At 46.4% G+C, this 18,341-nt stretch overlaps 1 protein-coding gene across 3 annotated transcripts; it reads left to right on the top strand.

Annotated features, from left to right (window-relative positions):
• Positions 1-354: 354 nt before the first annotated feature.
• Positions 355-18,248, top strand: pum1 (pumilio RNA-binding family member 1). 3 transcript variants are annotated; one of them, XM_086014732.1, is made up of 23 exons: positions 355-713; positions 3,035-3,209; positions 4,281-4,403; positions 5,028-5,096; positions 6,287-6,389; positions 7,455-7,651; positions 7,768-7,943; positions 8,012-8,273; positions 8,611-8,704; positions 8,787-8,885; positions 8,952-9,094; positions 9,164-9,302; positions 9,414-9,548; positions 10,141-10,443; positions 10,929-11,171; positions 11,264-11,534; positions 12,159-12,288; positions 12,372-12,506; positions 13,041-13,178; positions 13,820-13,945; positions 14,356-14,477; positions 16,117-16,309; positions 16,832-18,248. In XM_086014732.1, the coding sequence occupies exons 1-23, from the start codon at positions 559-561 to the stop codon at positions 16,961-16,963; spliced, it is 3,663 nt and encodes a 1,220-aa protein (XP_085870858.1). In that variant the 5' UTR covers positions 355-558; the 3' UTR covers positions 16,964-18,248. The 3 variants fall into 3 exon arrangements, with proteins under 3 accessions (XP_085870858.1, XP_085870857.1, XP_085870859.1); XM_086014731.1 differs by having other exon boundaries at positions 397-713; positions 6,284-6,389; XM_086014733.1 differs by lacking the exon at positions 355-713 and adding an exon at positions 1,904-2,950 and having other exon boundaries at positions 6,284-6,389.
• Positions 18,249-18,341: the final 93 nt, after the last annotated feature.

Here is an 18,341-nt window from a genome sequence, read left to right as displayed (position 1 = left end):
CCTGTTGATCCTAAAAATACGCATTCAATAGGAACGGTCCGCTGTTACCATGGCGACTGTCTGTCTGCATTACGTCACCCCCACACACTTTGCGGCAGTCTTCCCTGAAGCCCCGGGGGACCGGACGGGGAGAGCCACCGAGTCACCCGCTCAGCTCCAAGTCGCCGGGAGAGGAGGCTTTTGTTTTGGGCTTGCTTTTTATTTATTTTTTTTTGATTGGGGGTGGGGGCTGCCCTGAGTGACGTTCAGTGTGTCTGACCGCAGCGCGTTGCCATGGCTGCCAGTTACCTGGTTACCTTGGAGACAGCCCTCCCGGCACCCATAACAATATTTTTTTTGTTTCATTAAATTAGATCACGTGACTTGTTCTCCCCTCAGTATGGTGTGATAGACAAAACATGTTGTCTTTCCCGGCACCACCGCCCCCTTCGGTCCAGGAATGAATGTACAGTAGAGTATTACTCCATTGACAAACGGCGTGACTGAGGTCCATAAATGCAGCACACGGCCTAACAAAGGAAGCGGGCCCGGTGCGGCCCTCCCCTCCCGGTTGGCGCAATGAACCGCACGCTCTCTCCCGGCCCTCCCGTCCCTTCCCATCATGCAGCGCTCGCGCCTACTCCTCCGCCGAGCCGCCATGTTGTCGGAGTGAAATCCTGGGGCGTCAGAGAGAAACTGGGGCCGAAATCCGTCACCATCCACCCTCTCCGCCGGTGAGTACCGCCCGCTGACCGCGCGCGACACCTCCGGACGCCGCTTAGTCACGCACGGGTGCGGATATTGCCACCATGACGGGGCCGAAGGAGTGTCTTTTGTGAGACGGAGCCAACTCGCCTCCCGAGCTTACTGCCTCCCCCCCCCCCCCTTTCCTCCCGTTGTGTCGGTCTTCCGCTCCAGACAGCTCGCGGGCCTTTGTTAGCACCCGAGTCACGAGTACCTGTCCGGCCGCGGGAGGCTCAGCACACCGGCAAGAGAGCCCCGGTCGTCTGTGCCGCCGCCGCCTGTTACAAAACACACTTTGGCGCCCATGTTTGGTCACCGGTTCAACCGGGGCTGAAAGCGGTGTGGAGTCGGAGGAGGGGGGCAGGCCGTGTTATTGTTGCAAGACACCGACAGACCGACCGAGTGAGCGACCGAGTCTTTCTCTTGCCAAACCTGCTTCTGGCGTGAGTGAACCCGGACACAGACGAGTGAAAGCCTCGGTTATTGATTGTGTTTTGCCGGTGCGCATTCTGCCCGCTTTTGTTGTGTCATGTCCGCCGTGGAAGGGGAAAGACAATCGCGAGTGCCCGGGGAAGCTAACCTGTATTGTCACACCCCGTCAATGTAGCCGGTGGTGGATACATGAGATGCACGTATTCCCCTCTGGACCCCCACCATCCCACCCGGTTCTTGATACCTCACAACTCGGCAAATGTCGCTCGTTTCCGGGTGCTGCAAGCATGTCATATCGGCGAATGACCCGTGTGTTGTGGATTTCCGGGTGTTTGTCTACCTGTCTCATCGTCGTCGCAGCCGTAAAAATACCTGACACTTGTATCAAAGCATCTTTTAGGTGGTGATTTTTTTTCACCTTTTTGTCGTGGTTGACCGTTTTTTTTTTTTTTAAATCAATTGTTCTGTCTTTTGTCAAAAGGGGGTGTGTATATCTGAATATAGCTAACATGCTAATGAAATGGAACAATATGTCTCAGTGCCCTTAAGGCCCTAATATGAACCCGGTGATTGTGTTTTTTAAGAGATTAAAGGGGATAAGGTAAGGAGGGAGGTTGTAAAAGACAGATTGGCCCGTGCGTGATGCATTATTTGGGGGGGGGGGGTTAACCTGCTCAGCATCCATCTGTCAGGCTGCATGAATCAGAACAGAAAGTGAGCATTGTTATTGTCAAGGCAGACATTTTGTTTTGGCTCTAATCAGATTGTGCAGGTGAGTGCCCATAAACCAATGCCCGTAATCAAATACTTTCAGAATGACAAGTGCAGTTTGAGGACGCTTGAAAAATAGATGAGCTCAGCACATTTTATTACAGAGAAAGAACTGAGTCGATTATTAACGAAGAGTGAGCCTGTCCCTCTAAATTGCATTTCTGTTAAGTGTGCAATTGCACAGTTATGCTGCGCAAAGATGGTTTATGAATGCATTTTGTCATGACTGAGAACTTCTGAAATGTACTGTTTGCCCAAGTGATTTTCAAATTTCACCCAAATCTTTTCACCGTGCAAGTTGTCATACTCCGTTTTCTGGATAGCATTTCACTTAACTGCCTTGTGAATATTTTACATGTCCTCAGGAATTAAAAGAAAATAATTAATAGAGTGAAACGGTTTATGATAAACTGTTAAGAAAATAATTTTTGAATTATTGTTAGTAGCGCATTTTGTGCCTTTGAGAGCCGTTGTTATGTGGCTGCCTGTGTTCCGATCATAAACCGATGAAGGTAGTTGTTTTTTAATATTGATTTATTTTTCAACAATTTTTTTATATTTTATAATTAGCATATTTTTCCGTATTTTTTGTTTAATGTTTTTTTTGTGTGTATCTTTTGTTGAAACCTGTTTGTGTATTTTTATAATGTTCCTGTTATATCTCTGATTTTTCATTTCTCATGTAATTTTTAAAATGTAATTTTCTACTTTTTTTTTTTTATATAATATTTTTGTATTCTTCAGCGTGGCAGTTTTCTACTTATTTGTTTTTGTACTACTCTAATAGTTTGGTCTATTTTTTAAATACTTTCCAATATACTGGCTTTTTTGCTGTAATATTTTTAACTGTAATCATTTTGCTCCCTCTAATCGTGATATGAAACATTCATTGCATTTCTCCTTGTAGGGGAGAAAAAAAAACAAAACCTGAGCCTAATTTTGAGCCAGTGTCGCCGAGTTAGTCGTCGGAATTATTGCCTGTTTTGAAAGTCCCAGTGAAATGCTGAGTTTTGCCTGGCAGCAAGTGAGAATCTCCTTTTCTGTGCTCATTAGCTCTTCGCACGGTGATGTCATGGCGTAACGCTTGTTTTGTTGCTCCCCCGGCCAGGCTGTGGTGGAATGAGCAGTGTGTGCTGAAGAGGAAAGCGGTACTCTGGCAGGATTCCTTCAGCCCCCACCACAGAACTACATCTCCCAGCAGCATGCCCGTGGTGCTGAGCAGCGGAGGACACGCCCCTCCCGCCGGGCAGCCCCCTCAGGTCGCGCCGCCCAGCCAGCAGCAGGTAACAGCGTTTGAAGAAAAAGTCGGTCCCATTCTTCTTGACAGTGAACACCCATTTACAGCTGAAAATCCATAATAAAAAGAGAGCGATTTAAATATTTTTTGATGTCCTTTTACTCCTCCTGCTTGCTTTAAACGCACTTTTTAAAACATTCATTCGGCCAAGTTTGCTTGCTCAGTTCAGATTTACTGGGGAACTGACTCATAAAACTAAAGGGAGGCCTGAGTGATATGGCGTTAAAATGAAAATACCCAATTGTTTTTCTAAAAATCTGATTTACGATCTTTGTTTTGTATTTTGCACGCAAAGCAAATGACAGCGACGTTATACACAAAACTCGGTAGTCCGAAGTACCGAAGACGCATTTTTCTAATTAACATAACTAACAAAAGACAATGAAGCATTCTATTGAAATATTTTGTCTCACAAAAGTATGCTAGCTTAAAGCTACCATATAATGCGAAATGCCATAAACGGGGTTCACAGGAATTGGCATCGATGTTGCAGCCAATCGCAGGGCACACAGAGACAAACATTTAGAGAGTCCAATCAACTTACCATGCATGTTTTTTGGAATGAGGGAGGAAACCGGAGTACCCGGAGAAAACCCCCGCAGGCACGGGGAGAACATGCAAACTCCACTCAGGGAGGCCGTCCCCGGGATCGAACCCACGACCTCCGAATTGTGAGGCGGACGTGCTAACCAGTCGACCACCGTGCCGCCCTCATGCCAATTCTCACAGGAATATATTTTCTTGATTCCGTGGGACGATTACCTTTGCAAACTCTTAGTTGGGGGACCTTCTCTGCCTCCTCTTCTTGCTGTATCTCCTCCAGTAGAGCTCAGCGCCGCCCGGCATGTTGTGGTACAACACGGTACTACACTCAAGGCGCGCTACTCTAAATTTGGACATGCGTAATGAAAAAATACAATCGCTCAAAAATCTGCTCTGGAGCGAGGGGTAAAGTGGAGGGATTAAGAACCAGGATGTAGCAGGTGTTCACCGTAAATACCTCGGTAGCCTGGTCTCGCTTAGGTGCGCGTTGATGCCTGCCGTTTTGTGGGCTCAGGGTGTGGCAGGTGCTGGACGCTCCCAGGATGACGCCATGGTGGACTACTTCTTCCAGCGGCAGCACGGCGAGCAGCCCGGGAAACACCGCTGGCCCACTGGGGACAACATCCACGACAGCCAGGTACTTGGCGGCTACAACACGTCCTTTTCACATGAACACACGTTCAGTCTGTGCCAGGAGACTCATCAAGTTGATCTATCCATTCATGAATTGTTCATCATTTTAATTGGCAAGACATATATGTATGAATTTCACTGTCTTTTGTATGATTGATTTTTACTGCGTGCACAGTAACTTTGTATGCAGCAGTGTTTGTTTTAAAGGGTTCAGTTCAGTTCAGTTATCCCACTCGACTCGTGGTCGCTGCGCCATATTGTCGCTCTGTATTACGAAAATAGATGCCTCCTTCGCGGAAATAAAACATGACGTATCTCGTACTGCTTCAGTTCATGGACCGACATTAAAGCGTGTTTAAAAAAAAAAAAAAGTATTATGATTATTTCTTCTTAGGAAATTAGTGTCCCAGTAGACTCTCTTGTGGTCGCGCCACAATGTTGTGTGCGTCAGTATCACAAAAATAAATGCCTCCCTCGTGGAACCAATACGGGTTGTAGCCGTAAATACTTGTGCCCAGTCGGACGAGACATGCGATGTGTTGAAAAAGAAACTCAGAAAGTATGTATTTTTGTTGTTGTTGTTGTTGTTGTTGATGGGTTTTTTTTTTTTTGTGTGTGTTGCCTTCAGGTGCGCTCCATGGACGAGTTGAACCACGACTTCCAGGCTCTGGCGTTGGAGGGACGCGCCATGGGAGAGGTGAGACCTGCACACAATGTCAAAAGGATATTTGTTTGTCTCTCCTTCAAAGGCCAAAGTCATACGCTAAATGGCATTGGCGGTTTCTGACGGGTGGCCTTGGCACCTTGGCCAAACTCTGGCTAACCGCAGACTTGACTAACAGGAAAGCCAGGGCTGACGGAAGACGGCGCAAAGTTCAAAAGCGATGCGCGGACCTGGCCTTTGTTTTTCCAGAATAACGAGATCGGAGGAAAGGCGAGAAGCCGTCCAGCAGTTTTATAGCTCGGCTTTATTAAACCTTGTCTACGCTGCGATTCGGATTCATTCTCAACTGAGTTAAAAAGATATTTTGGAGTCTTCCTCTTGTAAACCACTTTACTAAAAAAAAATCTGTTTTTTTTGGGGTGCAAAGTATTTTCCAACTGTTTTTCACTACTTTCTAATATTTTATTTTTGTCTAATATCCAAACATTTTACACTACATAAGAAGCATAATATTTGTATGTTTAAAACAAAATATTTTTTTATCTTCATCTTTTTTGCTCTATTTTGTACTGGTTTATGATGTATGTTTTAGTTGAATATTTTAGTATTTTATGCCTAATATTTTTTCAGACTACTTTCTGCTAACCTTTGGTATTTTCTTGTCTGTTTTGTGCTAAATATTTCTGTCTAATTAGTGTTTCATATGTAATTTTGTTTCAATGTTTTGTATTTTTTAAATGAAATGACTTTACTTTCTAACTTAGTCTTTTGTCTAATCTATTATATTTGCATTTTATGCATAACATTTTCAATTTTTTTTGTCAAGTGTTTTTTTTTTACTACTTAAATTATAATTTTTTTGGGGGGGGTCTGATACTTTTATACCACTTGCTAGTATTTTCTTTTGTAGCTTTGACTCTTTCCTTCCAATAATTTTGATTTAGAATGTCCCCAATTTTTAAAAACGTTTTTAATCCAATATTTGCATTTTTACCCCAAAATGATAAAATATGTACACACACCATTAGGTACGTTTGCACTATCATTATCACCATCTGACGTTGATTCTGTACAATTTTTTTTTTTTCTCGCTTTCATTGATGCATAATCCAATTGCAGCGTAAATCCAGCCCGCCATTTTTTTCTTGCCCTCACTCACGTTTGCGTGCTGTGGCAGGTCAAATTGAACCGTTTCCCCTCCTGGCTTTGTTTCCCTGCAGCAGCTGCTCACCGGCAAGAAGTTCTGGGAGACGGACGACTCCGGGAAGGATGGCCCGAAGGGGATCTTCCTGGACCAGTGGAGGGACAGCGCATGGGGGGCCTCAGGTAGACGTTTTGGATTTGGACTGAACACTGACAAAGCGCTCCAAAGAATCTCAAGCTTGCTTTTTTTTTTGGAAGTGTATTTATAGATGCCAATATCAAACGCGGATGTAAAACGCAAGAGTATCAGATGGGATTTCAGGTTCCTGGTGTGTCACTTAATGTGCAGCTTTTTCTTGACTATCCAGGGCCTTACTTGTGGCGCTTTGGTCCGTAACCGCAAGCAGGTTGTCTCACTTTTATTGTAAAATAAAATCCTGGTTTGGGCTTTTTTTTTTTTTTTTTTCATCCCCCCCCTAAAACTTTCTTGCCTAGGAGAAGCAGACTTGACATTTGAATTCACAGTTGATTTGTCAGCAAGCAGTTCATGTTGTCACAACAGCTAATAGAATATATAGTATATAAAAAAAATAAATAAATAAACTGCGTGGTGGGCCAAAATGTCCATTTTTTGTCATCTGTGCCAAAAGCGATGGTAACATAATGGGCTTGCTTGCAGTCCGGACTTAGCCGCTGCATTTCAGTGAGCTTGTAGGTCACATTTTTTTTTTTTTTGCAGCAATAAAAACTTTTACAGTAACACACATAATAAAAACACACCGTTATTAGACAGCTTTAGCACCACAAGCGCAGATCTTTGTTTTTACAGCCATTGCTTTATGTTGTACAGCGGCATCATTTGCTCAAATGTTATATTCAAAGTCGCAAGTTGTCTGCACTTGGTTCAGTAAAGCAAAGTGATGGCCTCTGGCTTTTTCTCTTTTTATTGCGTTGTATATTCATGTAGGGAGCAGGTGTTTTCTGAAGTGGAGGTACCCGTCGTCAATCGTCTAAGCCAAAATATAAAGTAAATGCAGGACGTGTCGTCTTGGGTGGAAATAAGTGTTACCATTGGCGACATCAAAATTGTAGTCACCATTTGGCTTTCCTCTTCAGCTCCAATTTAAAGTGGGTGTGGTCTAAAGTGCGAATGCCGGTTTTGAATGGAGATGCTCGACTTGAATCCAACAAAGTGACGGCGGTGGGCGTTTCCTCGCCTTACTCACCCGTCCTTCCCGTTTCCCTTAGACCACTCCGTGTCTCAGCCAATCATGGTTTCCCGCCGACCCGGTCAGGGCTTCCACGGCGGCGGCGGCGAAGTGGGCGTGGGCTCCGTCATGTCGCCGCGATCCGAGAGCGGCGGGCTGGGCGTCAGCATGGTGGAGTACGTGCTGTCCTCCTCGCCCGCCGACAAGCTGGACTCCTGCCTGCGGAAAGGACCTTATGTGAGTCTCTGGCGCCATTTTTAGTCGTTGCCTAAAATCAGTACACTGGCAAGTGAAAGGGCGCGCTCAAGCGGGGCTTGATGTTTCTCAACGCTTGGCCATGCGTCCCGGCACAGGGCCAGCGGGACGGCGAGGTGGTGGAGGACAAGCGGGAGAAGCCCAAGGCCACGTTTGAGGCGGAAAAGTTGAAAGAGCTGGCGGAGGTGGAGGCCGACGTCATCAACGACGTCATCAACCCCAACGGTCTGCCCGTGCAGAACGGCCTGGACGTCGACGTCGTCAAAGACTTCGGGTACGCGGCGCCTCGGCGGCTTCTTGCGCAAAGCGCCGTGTCTGGCGTCAACTTTGTCCCTCCCGCAGCCGCCCGCCGGGCAACATGCAGCCCCCGGGCCCGGAGGGGGACCTACTGGGGGGTCCGGGGGGCGTCGGCGTGGACGGGCTGACGCCGCTCGGCGGCGGTGGTCCAAAACCGCCCGAGGACTTCCCGGGCGTGGACCAGGGCGGCGTCGCCATGGACCCGATGGAGTCGGTGATGGAGCCGCTGCAGTTCGACTACAACTCGCAGATGCCGATGGACTCGGCGCCCACCGTGGGACTCTTTGATTACACCAACCAGCAGCAGGTAGGAGCATGAATCCTCTTCCTGGTCCTTTCTCCCCCCTCCCCCCCCCCCCCTTGAGTGAGCAAGACGAAAGAGACACTGCAAACACGGATACCTTTTTTCTCTGTTGATTTAACGTGCATTGTCATAAAAAAAAAGACAGCAGGTACTAGTCAGCCCCAAGGACATGAGTAGCCCACAGGTCTGTTCTAAAAATAGCTCCTAATGATAATACACCGTGACTTACTAAGAAGAATTGAAACCCCAAAAGAACGTTACCATCGATTTTAGTGAATGTAATCTTAAAGCCATCTTTCCCAGCTGTATTAATGTTTTTTTTTTTTTTCTTGTACGGCAGCTCTTCCAGAGGAACAACGCTCTCGCCGTTCAGCAGCTCACGGCCGCCCAGCAGCAGCAGTACGCCTTGGCGGCAGCACAGCAGCCGCACATCGGTAGGGCAAGGAGACATTTTCCCCCACAATATAAAGAAACTATCATCTTCTGGGTTCCTGACGTTCTACCTGTGATCTCCAGGTCTGGCCCCCGCCTTTGTACCCAATCCTTACATCATCAGCGCTGCCCCGCCAGGTACGGACCCTTACGCGGCGGGACTTGCGGCGGCGGCGACTCTCGGTAAGTCTGACGGCTAAATGCAAACGTTCACAAAGTTTGTGGACTCACAAATTGTGTTATTTGCAGGTCCGGCGGTGATGCCGCCTCAGTACTACGGCGTCACCCCGTGGGGCGTGTACCCCGCCAATCTGTTCCAGCAGCAGGCGGCCGCCGCCAACAACTCGGCCAATCAGCAGGCGGCAGGCCAGGGCCAGCAGAACCAACAGCAGGTCGGTCATGCGAATGTTCCTTCGGGCCGCTTAGTCAAGTCAGTTGTTCTAACCCGGCCCCCGCCCAAGGTGATGCGTGCGGGAGGCAACCAGCGTCCCTTGACGCCCAGCCAGGGGCAGCAAGGGCAGCAGAACGAGCAGCTGGTTGCCACGGCGGCCGTCAACTCCGCCCTTGCCTTCGGGCAGGGGCTCGCGGCAGGAGTGCCCGGTGAGTCTCTTGAATTGATCGTTCACAACGCGTCGCCGTGTTTTATTGCCCTGGCTGCAGTGGTCCCTTGGTCTTCTCGCGCCGATCATATTTGTCTTCTTCCCCTGCCAGGTTATCCGGTCCTGGCCCCCGCCGCCTACTACGACCAGACGGGCGCCCTGGTGGTCAACACTGGCGCTCGGAGCGGCCCCGTTCGCCTCATGGCCCCCGCGTCCGTCATCATATCGCCTTCCGCGGCGCAAGCGGGTAAAGGACGCGAGGGCAGCTTCGCCCTCTTGTCGTTAGCTAATGTCCACGTAAAGTGAAAATAAATGTCTTGTGAATTTGACGCGCCGCAGAGAAGAGTGTTGCTAACAACCCGGCCAGATTTGAATGATTTTTTTTAAAAATCGGCGACTACATAGAATGAGAAAAACGTTTTTTCCTCTGGTCGTACAGCATTTATCTTATACTATATATAAAGAAAATATGTAAAAATAACATTTCCCCACGCCTTGCTCTTCCGTCCTTCACTACACACACTCACGGCCAACCACGAGGCGCTCTAGAGTTGCCACGCCAACCGACTAGCTGAAGGGAAGATGCATTTTTAGGGCGTAGCCCTAGCTAGCTTAACTGAACAGTGCAATTGCACCGGTTAACCGCTGATGCGAACAACGGCGCTAAAGTTCTTAGAAAGTGAGGCAGGGTCCCTCAAAAAATCAGAAAGGCAGAAATGATGACAGTTTACCGCTATCGCCACAATTCAGTACTACATAGTTCCTTTTCAGCAATTACCTTGTAACATGCAAACTGAGAAACAATGAAATGTGTCTGTTTGCTCTCTCCTCGTCTTCAGTTGCCGCCGCCGCCGCCTCTGCGGGCGGCGCCAACGGCGGCCTGGGCGGCGGCGCCAACGGGCCTTTCCGCGCCATGACGTCCCAGCAGCCCCAGCAGCAGGGGGGCCCCGGCGGCGGCCCTCTGGGCGGCAGCTCCTTTTACGGCTCGTCCTCGCTCAGCTCGTCTTCGCAGAGCTCCTCGCTCTTCTCGCAGGGCTCCGGCCAGCCCGGCCCAGGTTCGGCGTCTCTGGGCTTCAGCCAGCAAGCCTCGTCCTCCCTGGGCGCCACGCTGGGGGCCACGTTGGGGGGCTTCGGTACTGCAGGTAGCCACAATTTTCATCGCACAAATAATGTGTATTTGTTTTATCATCTATGCTAGCAACGGTTTAGTGATAGGCAGAGCAGTTCAACGCTCTTCCTCTAGATGGCATCAGATTATAAACTTTAATCCACTTTTGGTGGCTTCTGTTAAAATAAACAAGTAGTGTAAAATATGTGATTTGACTCATTGAAATTTGGGAAAGGTTGACTATAAAAAATAGTAAAAAAAATAAATAAATAAATAAACATGCACAGCAGGTCACATTAACATTTTTGTTGTGTCAAGTTTAAAAAAAAAAAAAAAAAAAGGTTAATTTAAAAAGATCTAATGTAATAAAAAATAGGGTGTTTGGAATGTTCTAGTTTGTATATTTATATAAATAAGTATTTTATGTTTATGCTGTTTAGAAACACTTGAGCAGTTAACCTGCATTCTGCCAGGATGGTTAAAAGGGCTGTTGTGGTTGTCATCTCTGCCTCCCTCTAGTGGCCAACTCGAGCGGCGGCAGCGGTTCCCGCCGCGACTCTCTGACGGGCAACAGCGAGCTGTACAAGCGCACACCCTCCAGCCTCACGCCCATCGGCCACAGCGGCTTCTACAACGGCACGCTGGGCTTCAGCCCCTCGCCCGGCCCGGTGGGCATGCCGCTGCCCAACCAGGGCCCGTCCCACTCGCTCACCCCGCCGCCCTCGCTCTCCAACCACAGCTCCTCGTCCAACCTCAATTTGGGTCGGTGGGCAACCAGTGTCCTCCACCGGGGTACTCCAACTTTTTGAGTCTGGTTAAATTCACACCCGTCCGTGTCCGATGTCCTCTCCCAGGGGGCCTGACCAACGGGAGCGGGCGCTTCATTTCGGCCGCCCCGGGCGCCGAGGCCAAGTACCGCAGCGCCGCCAGCTCGGGCTCGTCGCTCTTCTCTCCCAGCAGCCAGCTGTTCCCGTCGTCGCGGCTACGCTACGGCATGTCGGACGTGATGCCGTCGGGACGCAGCCGCCTGCTGGAGGACTTCCGCAACAACCGCTACCCCAACCTGCAGCTTCGCGACATCGCCGGACACATCATGGAGTTCAGCCAGGACCAGCACGGCAGCAGGTTAGCACTTAGCAACATTAGCATTTCGCTTAACTGACGAACAGCGGACCCTTATTTTACGCATCGCACATTGGTGGGGTCTGTTTATTTTAAACGACTTATTGTGGGCGACCGCATATCCTGTAGGCCTCATGTTAATAGCATAACATTAGCATTTTGTTTAGCCGGCTAACAGCACAGCATTATTTTACACATGGTACAGAGTGATTCAACTGACTAAGTGGATAGCCATGTAGCATTTATACCTCAGGTTGCGATAGCTCGGTTTGATATGAATATGCTGGTTAAAAGTAGCCCTTTGAGTAACTCCTAATAAAGAATCGGAACTCTAATTGTCCAAATTGAAACGACGCCCAACCCTGGTGACGGTTGACTTTTCATTTCAGCCGACGGCGTAGCTTTCTCCGGAGCCTGCCATTTGTTTTGATTTTGTGTTTATCCAGCGTGACGTGCCGTCTGCTCATTCCAGACATTTTTCTCGTTGCCTCTCGTTCTCACTGGCTTTCTCATCTGTAATTTCGCCTGTCATCCATCACGGGACGCTTTCCTCTTCCAGCTGCAACGTTCCATAGAGTTTTAGGGCATTAGCAGCATGCTAAGCTAAGTCATTCTCATCTGGCGCAGGTTCATCCAGTTAAAGTTGGAACGAGCCAGTCCGGCCGAGCGCCAGCTCGTTTTCAGCGAAATCCTGCAAGCCGCCTACCAGCTCATGGTGGACGTCTTTGGCAACTACGTCATCCAGAAGTTCTTTGAGGTATGCCTCGGTGTACTTGATGGTGTTTTGTTTGTTTTTTCTTGGTGCTACAGCAGAAGATGAAGACTTGATTTTGTTTGCAGTTTGGCAGCCTGGACCAGAAACTGGCGCTGGCCGAGCGTATCCGCGGCCACGTCCTGTCGTTGGCCCTGCAAATGTACGGCTGCAGAGTCATCCAGAAGGCGCTGGAGTTCATCCCGTCCGATCAGCAAGTCATTGTGAGTACCACGCTCAAGAATGGCAGCCGCAATAGACATGAAGAGTTAGTGACTGCATTTTAAAAAAATCCAGGAAATAGCGGGACTCCAAATCTGTAACCTTTAGTGGACGGGGATTTACTGTATATCCAGAAAAGTGTATATATAATAAACAACAACCGTTTTGAATTTTAAAACGGGTCCAAATAACCGACAAGGAGTAGCAGTTTGGCTTCTTGTACAACTTGACTCACGATGCTAATCCATAACTGTCGGTGCCAACATAGCGATTGCGTGTGTTCACGCTCACAGGCTTGCCTTTTTTTTTTTTTTTCTTCTTCTTGTTGTTGTTGTTGAAAGTGACTCGTTACATTTTAGGGCCAAGACCGGCTCGGGCGTGTTTAGCGATGTATCCATCTCTTCCCTAATGGAGCTCACTGCTTTGCTCCAAGGCGACTGTTCAAAGCGCACCGCTATTTGTTGGCCACACTTAAGCCCCCTGTGAAAATAAATAAGTAGAATAAAAACGATTGGTCTTTTTGCGCCCCACGGCAGAGCGAGATGGTGCGCGAGCTGGACGGCCACGTACTCAAGTGCGTGAAGGACCAGAACGGCAACCACGTGGTGCAGAAGTGCATCGAGTGTGTGCAGCCGCACGCGCTGCACTTCATCATAGACGCCTTCAAGGGACAGGTAGTAACCACAGACACACACACACTCTGTTGCCATGGCAATGCAAACCTCAGCAGCCCGGTAGTCGTCTTCTACAGTCTTCATTTGTTAAATGTGTCATTAGCATAGCGTGCCAAAATGCAGGATTTTATCCATTTAAGCGTCAGAGGAATGTCTGCTTTTTCACTCGGCCGTGTGCGTGTGTGTGTGTGTGTGACTCAGGTTTGTGCGTGCGTCTGTTTGGTTTGTTTGTGTAGTGAGGAATTTAGTTTTCACCTTCCCCGTGGCGATGTGCAGGGTGGGGCGATGTTTTCGAATGAAGCAACAACATGAAACGCTTGCTTTGTAGCTGGGCGGTTTCAAAAGTAGAACGTTTTCTCACATGCTAAGGGTACATAACCGTCTCATTCAAATGAACTTTGTCCTAATTATTGGGAAGAAACAAACACGTCTCTGTGGATTGTCTCGCAAAATATCATTGCGCGGAGACCCCTTTTTTTTTTTTAGCCGGTTTTTCAGTTTACAAAGAAAATACATACATTTCCTACCAGCAAGCATTTGTAAAAATATTTCCATTTCATATAAACATGAACATGAAGTAATTTGTACATTAGAAGTATAAGTGTAACCGCGTGTGTGTGTGTGTGTTTGTCGTGCATTAGGTGTTCGCTTTGTCCACGCACCCGTACGGCTGCCGAGTCATCCAGCGCATCCTGGAGCATTGCTTGCCCGAGCAGACGCTGCCCATCCTGGAGGAGCTCCACCAGCACACCGAGCAGCTCGTGCAGGTCCGCTAGCACCTCCACTACACTACACACATTTATTATTTGGTATGGACACGTACCGGTATCGAGATGATGCAGGCCGGCCTTAATTTCAAGGTACCTTTTTGCCGGTCGTAGGTACTACACTGTGCTTTCATTTCATTTTAAATGTCTTATTTTGGTTTCGCTGTACATCTGTAGCTACCAAATTTCAAACCGTTGTTTGAGAATTGTCATTACACAATATTTACAAACCTTTTTTTAAGATCTCCGTTAAAAAAAAAAAAACAACAAAAAAAAACAATTAATGAAAACAAACCTGTTCTAAAAACTGATGAACACTAACTCAATTAAAATCAATAGTCCAAATGAAATGAAAAGGAACTATCATGAAAAATCCCAAATGATTATCACCCTTGTTTGCGTTTGCACAGGACCAGTACGGCAACTACGTAATCCAGCACGTGTTGGAGCACGGCCGAGCCGAAGATAAGAGCAAGATCGTGGCGGAGATCAGAGGGAACGTGCTGGGACTCAGCCAGCACAAGTTTGCAAGGTAGTCCACGGCGGCGCAACCCACCGTCTGCCGTCGCACACCGCGCAGGGACAGCGAGACGCTAGCGCGCGTCTGCCGCTTTAGCTTTCACAGTGGCGTGCTCGCGTCTAAATGCGTTCTATTCAAGGGGGCGTGGCCTCTCGAGTAACGTCGAGACGAACTCTGGCTGCTAAAATATTAGTAATCCTTAAAAATGGAAATTAGGTTGATCATATTTGGAATGGAATGAATTCAAAATTATTTTGCTAAATCAAAAAAGTCAATAATTCATCAATTATTTAACAATAAATCATATATTTATCGAATTAAATGTATACAATGTGAAAATGCTTAAAATTCCATTGATTTTAAATACATTTATCAAAATCCTTCAATCAATACGTCATCAGAAATATTTGAAAAAACTTTAAAAGCTTAAAGTAAAAATAAAAGGTAAGTAGTCCTTAAATTGCCTTTTTAAAAAGTAACATTTGAATAAAATTCAATAAGTCATCCTGTCGTGCGTATGTATATTTGTACCGTATTTTCCGGACTCCAAGCCGCTACTTTTTTTTCCCCTGGGTTTTGAACCATGCGTCTTATACAACGGTGCGGCTATTCTGTGGATTTTCCTCGGTGGATCGCGGGCTTTCAAAAAGTATTTAACAAAAAATCCAAATGAAAAATACAGCCATTTAGTCAGAGTCAAGCCAGATAAGAGGATAGTAAACAGCGGTGTTGGTAAATTGTGAGCAGAGCGCGCTCAGCCTCCTGGCAAGCGCGACGTGCTCAACACAAGGACGATGAAACATCGCCAAATAAAAGGTTAGTGTTTGTTAGTAAAGTCTTAAAACATCTTATCTTAACTAGAATCCCACGTTGCATTTTATCCAATGGACCTTGTTGATGTTATTGTGCAAAGAGAAAGTTAATCCACGATTACCCCCGGCGAGCGTGCCGCTTCTTCATTTTGAAAGAAGAAGAAGAAGGAGACAGCGAAGAAGAAGCAGCGGCAGTGCCAATTTTGCTTTGCACAACAACAACGACGACGACAAGCGTTTAAAAGTGCATGACACCAGGATTGTACCTTTTGGATAAAATGCACCGCGGCATTCTGATCAAAGTAAGTCAATTTTATCATTAAAAAAATGAAAACTTTCACGTAGTTATAAGCGAACGCTCCGTCGTAATCGTCCGCTTCCGCGGTTGAAGCTCACGTTCCTCTCATCGCCTGCAGCTTGGTATTTATTCTTCATTTTGCTTTTTGAAAGTTACATTTAACAAGTATTTAGAAGGGTGCGAGCCATGTTGGGGGGTTCGCAACGGCGTAACAGAATCCTAAATCCATCAAATCCAAAACAGTAAATCCCAAACTGTAAATGCAGTTTGCAATGCATATCAAATTTTTCAACATAGATAAGTACGGCTTATATATGTTTTTTCATTCTTTAAAAAAAAAAAAAAAAAATAGAGTGGGTGCGGCTTATAGTCCGGAAATACGGTACATATTATAATCCTACAAGGGACTGAAAAAGCATTATCTAGATGACTGTGTGACATATTGTGCAGTTTTCAGAGCTGTAACATTTATCCAGGCAGTGTGAAAGGTTTAACCCCCCCCCTCCCCCAAAAAACTTGTGGTGTAATTTCTTCCGGTCAGTAACGTGGTGGAGAAGTGCGTGACGCACGCCTCGCGGGCGGAGCGAGCAGTGCTGATCGACGAGGTGTGCAGCCTGACGGAGGGCCCTCACAGTGCCTTATACACCATGATGAAGGACCAGTACGCCAACTACGTGGTGCAGAAGATGATCGACGTGGCCGAGGCCACCCAGCGCAAGATCGTCATGCACAAGGTTGACTCTTTAGATCCATTATAAATGTTTGTGTACACCGCCATCTGGCGTGCTCAATCAGCACATTGATCTGCTCCGTTTGGACAGCGCTAAATGTCGCCTGTTCATTTAAAACGTTTACCGAGGGCCACAAGGCGCGCTTGATTCACTTGGGGGTCATCGCTGTCAGGGGTTTCCCTGGCAACCACGTAGGGGACGACTGGCGTCGTTTTGTGCAAATAATGACGGGCTATTGAGCATGGGGGGGGGGGGGGGGAGAAAAGGTTTATCGAAATCCGAAAAAGAAAAATGTCTTCTTTCAAAAGAGTTCAGATTTATTTTAACCACCAAAGATGAAAAAACAATGTTGATGTTTTTCCATCAGTCTGTGGGTATAATTTGAGTTGTTACTTGGGGTCCAAAAATTTGAAGAGTACTGACTTCTTTCAATTCCCCAAATGTGACTTTTTTTTTTTTTTTTTTTTCCCCTCCCTCTCTCTCTCTCTCTCTCTCTCTCTCTCTCTCTCTCTCTCTCTCTCTCAGATCCGGCCGCACATCTCCACGCTGCGAAAGTACACGTACGGCAAACACATCCTGGCCAAGCTGGAGAAGTACTACATGAAGAACGGCGTGGACCTGGGACCCCTTTGCGGGCCCCCCAATGGCATCATGTAACAAACCCCCCCCCCACCACCACCACCACCCACCCAATATGGTCGGAACTCGTGAAGAAGGAACCCCCAGCCTTTTCCCTAATCCTTCAGTTTCCATGATAACCCTCCCAATAGCCCCTCCCCCTCCCCTCCCTAGCCCGGGGCCTGCTGAACTTGGGGGTGTTGTTCCACCTCTCCCGTTTTTTTTTTTTGTTTTGTTTTTTTTTTTAGTTTTTTTTTGTTTCCTATTTAACTTTTGGCTCCCTACCACTATTCCAAATGACTATTTAATTTGTCAGCCAGTCGTAGACGAGTGCACACACAAACACACGCGAGCTAACCAGCCTACACGTCATTTAGCATGGGAGTTTTCTGGTCTTGCTTCTATAAATATAACATGTATACTTGGTGTAGAATCTTTGCATATACAGTACATATAAATATATATATATATATAAAAACTTTGTAGGTTTTTTCTGGTTTTTTGATGTCGACTGTATCTATAATGTATCCTAGTAGTGACCACGCATACTTCTGACTGTATACTTGTACATTTGTAAACCCTTGTAATGTAAAAGTGCTTTACCGCCCTTTTTTGGTATGATGACAATGAGGAAAAAAAAAAATAGGGGGAAAAAAAAAAAAATTAACCTGTGCATTTCAGTGTATATTCTCACTTTTTGGTTTGTGACATATTGTTGTATATTGTAAATTGTAATATCAACTTTTTTTTTGTTTTTTTTTTCCCTGAAAGCCCTTTCTATATCTATACAGCGTAGTACTTGTACCAAAAAAAATGCACCATGTTTGGTTTTATCTGCTTAACTTAAAAAAAAATCTCCCACTGACTTCATTTGTGCTTTTTTTTTTTTTCTTACGCATTTTTTTTTTTTTAGATCTTTTTATAGAAACGCTTCACTTTTGATGGGAGTGAACTTGGCTTGTACAGAGGAGATTCTTTTTTTTCTCTAGTGCTCTAGTGCTGTATCATACTTGTCCATGATATGTTGGGTTCTTTTTTGGGGGGGGATGAGAAGAGAAGAAAGGCAGCCATTTTTTGGGGTGAAGATTAAAAAAAAAAAAAGACGAAAAAAAAAAAAAGCCGCCTTGTGTATATTTACTACTACGAGCACACCTTGTAACCATATGTGTATAGTTAACAGAAACCTGTGTATGCTTACTTGCCTGGGCAACTATTTTTTTGTAACTCCTGTTGTAGATTGTCTCTAAACAATTGTGTGATCTTTATTTTGGAACCAAACGGGAAAAAAAAAAGAAAACAAAAGAAAAAATGTTGAAAAGTTAAACATCTGTGTGTGCATCATTGTTTCTGACTTAACGCCTCCCTTTAATTTAATTAGCCTCATTTTTACCTCTCTACGAGTTCAGGCATAAGTAAT

This window comes from Filicampus tigris, chromosome 18 (assembly GCF_054856515.1).
Source record: "Filicampus tigris isolate MCC_2025a chromosome 18, RoL_Ftig_1.0, whole genome shotgun sequence".
NCBI classification, from domain to species: Eukaryota; Metazoa; Chordata; class Actinopteri; order Syngnathiformes; family Syngnathidae; genus Filicampus; species Filicampus tigris.
The sequence above is the reverse complement of the archived record's forward strand: the minus strand, read 5'-3'. Positions and strand labels throughout refer to the sequence as shown.

What these genes read in the sequence shown, in the direction of transcription:
- pum1 (XM_086014731.1), top strand. Translation starts at nt 559, where the DNA reads ATGAACCGCACGCTCTCTCCCGGCCCTCCCGTCCCTTCCCATCATGCA. An exon ending in AGGGACGCGCCATGGGAGAG is followed by an intron (nt 5,097 to 6,283) that starts GTGAGACCTGCA and finishes GTTTCCCTGCAG; the next exon opens with CAGCTGCTCACCGGCAAGAA. An exon ending in CAGCGCATGGGGGGCCTCAG is followed by an intron (nt 6,390 to 7,454) that starts GTAGACGTTTTG and finishes CGTTTCCCTTAG; the next exon opens with ACCACTCCGTGTCTCAGCCA.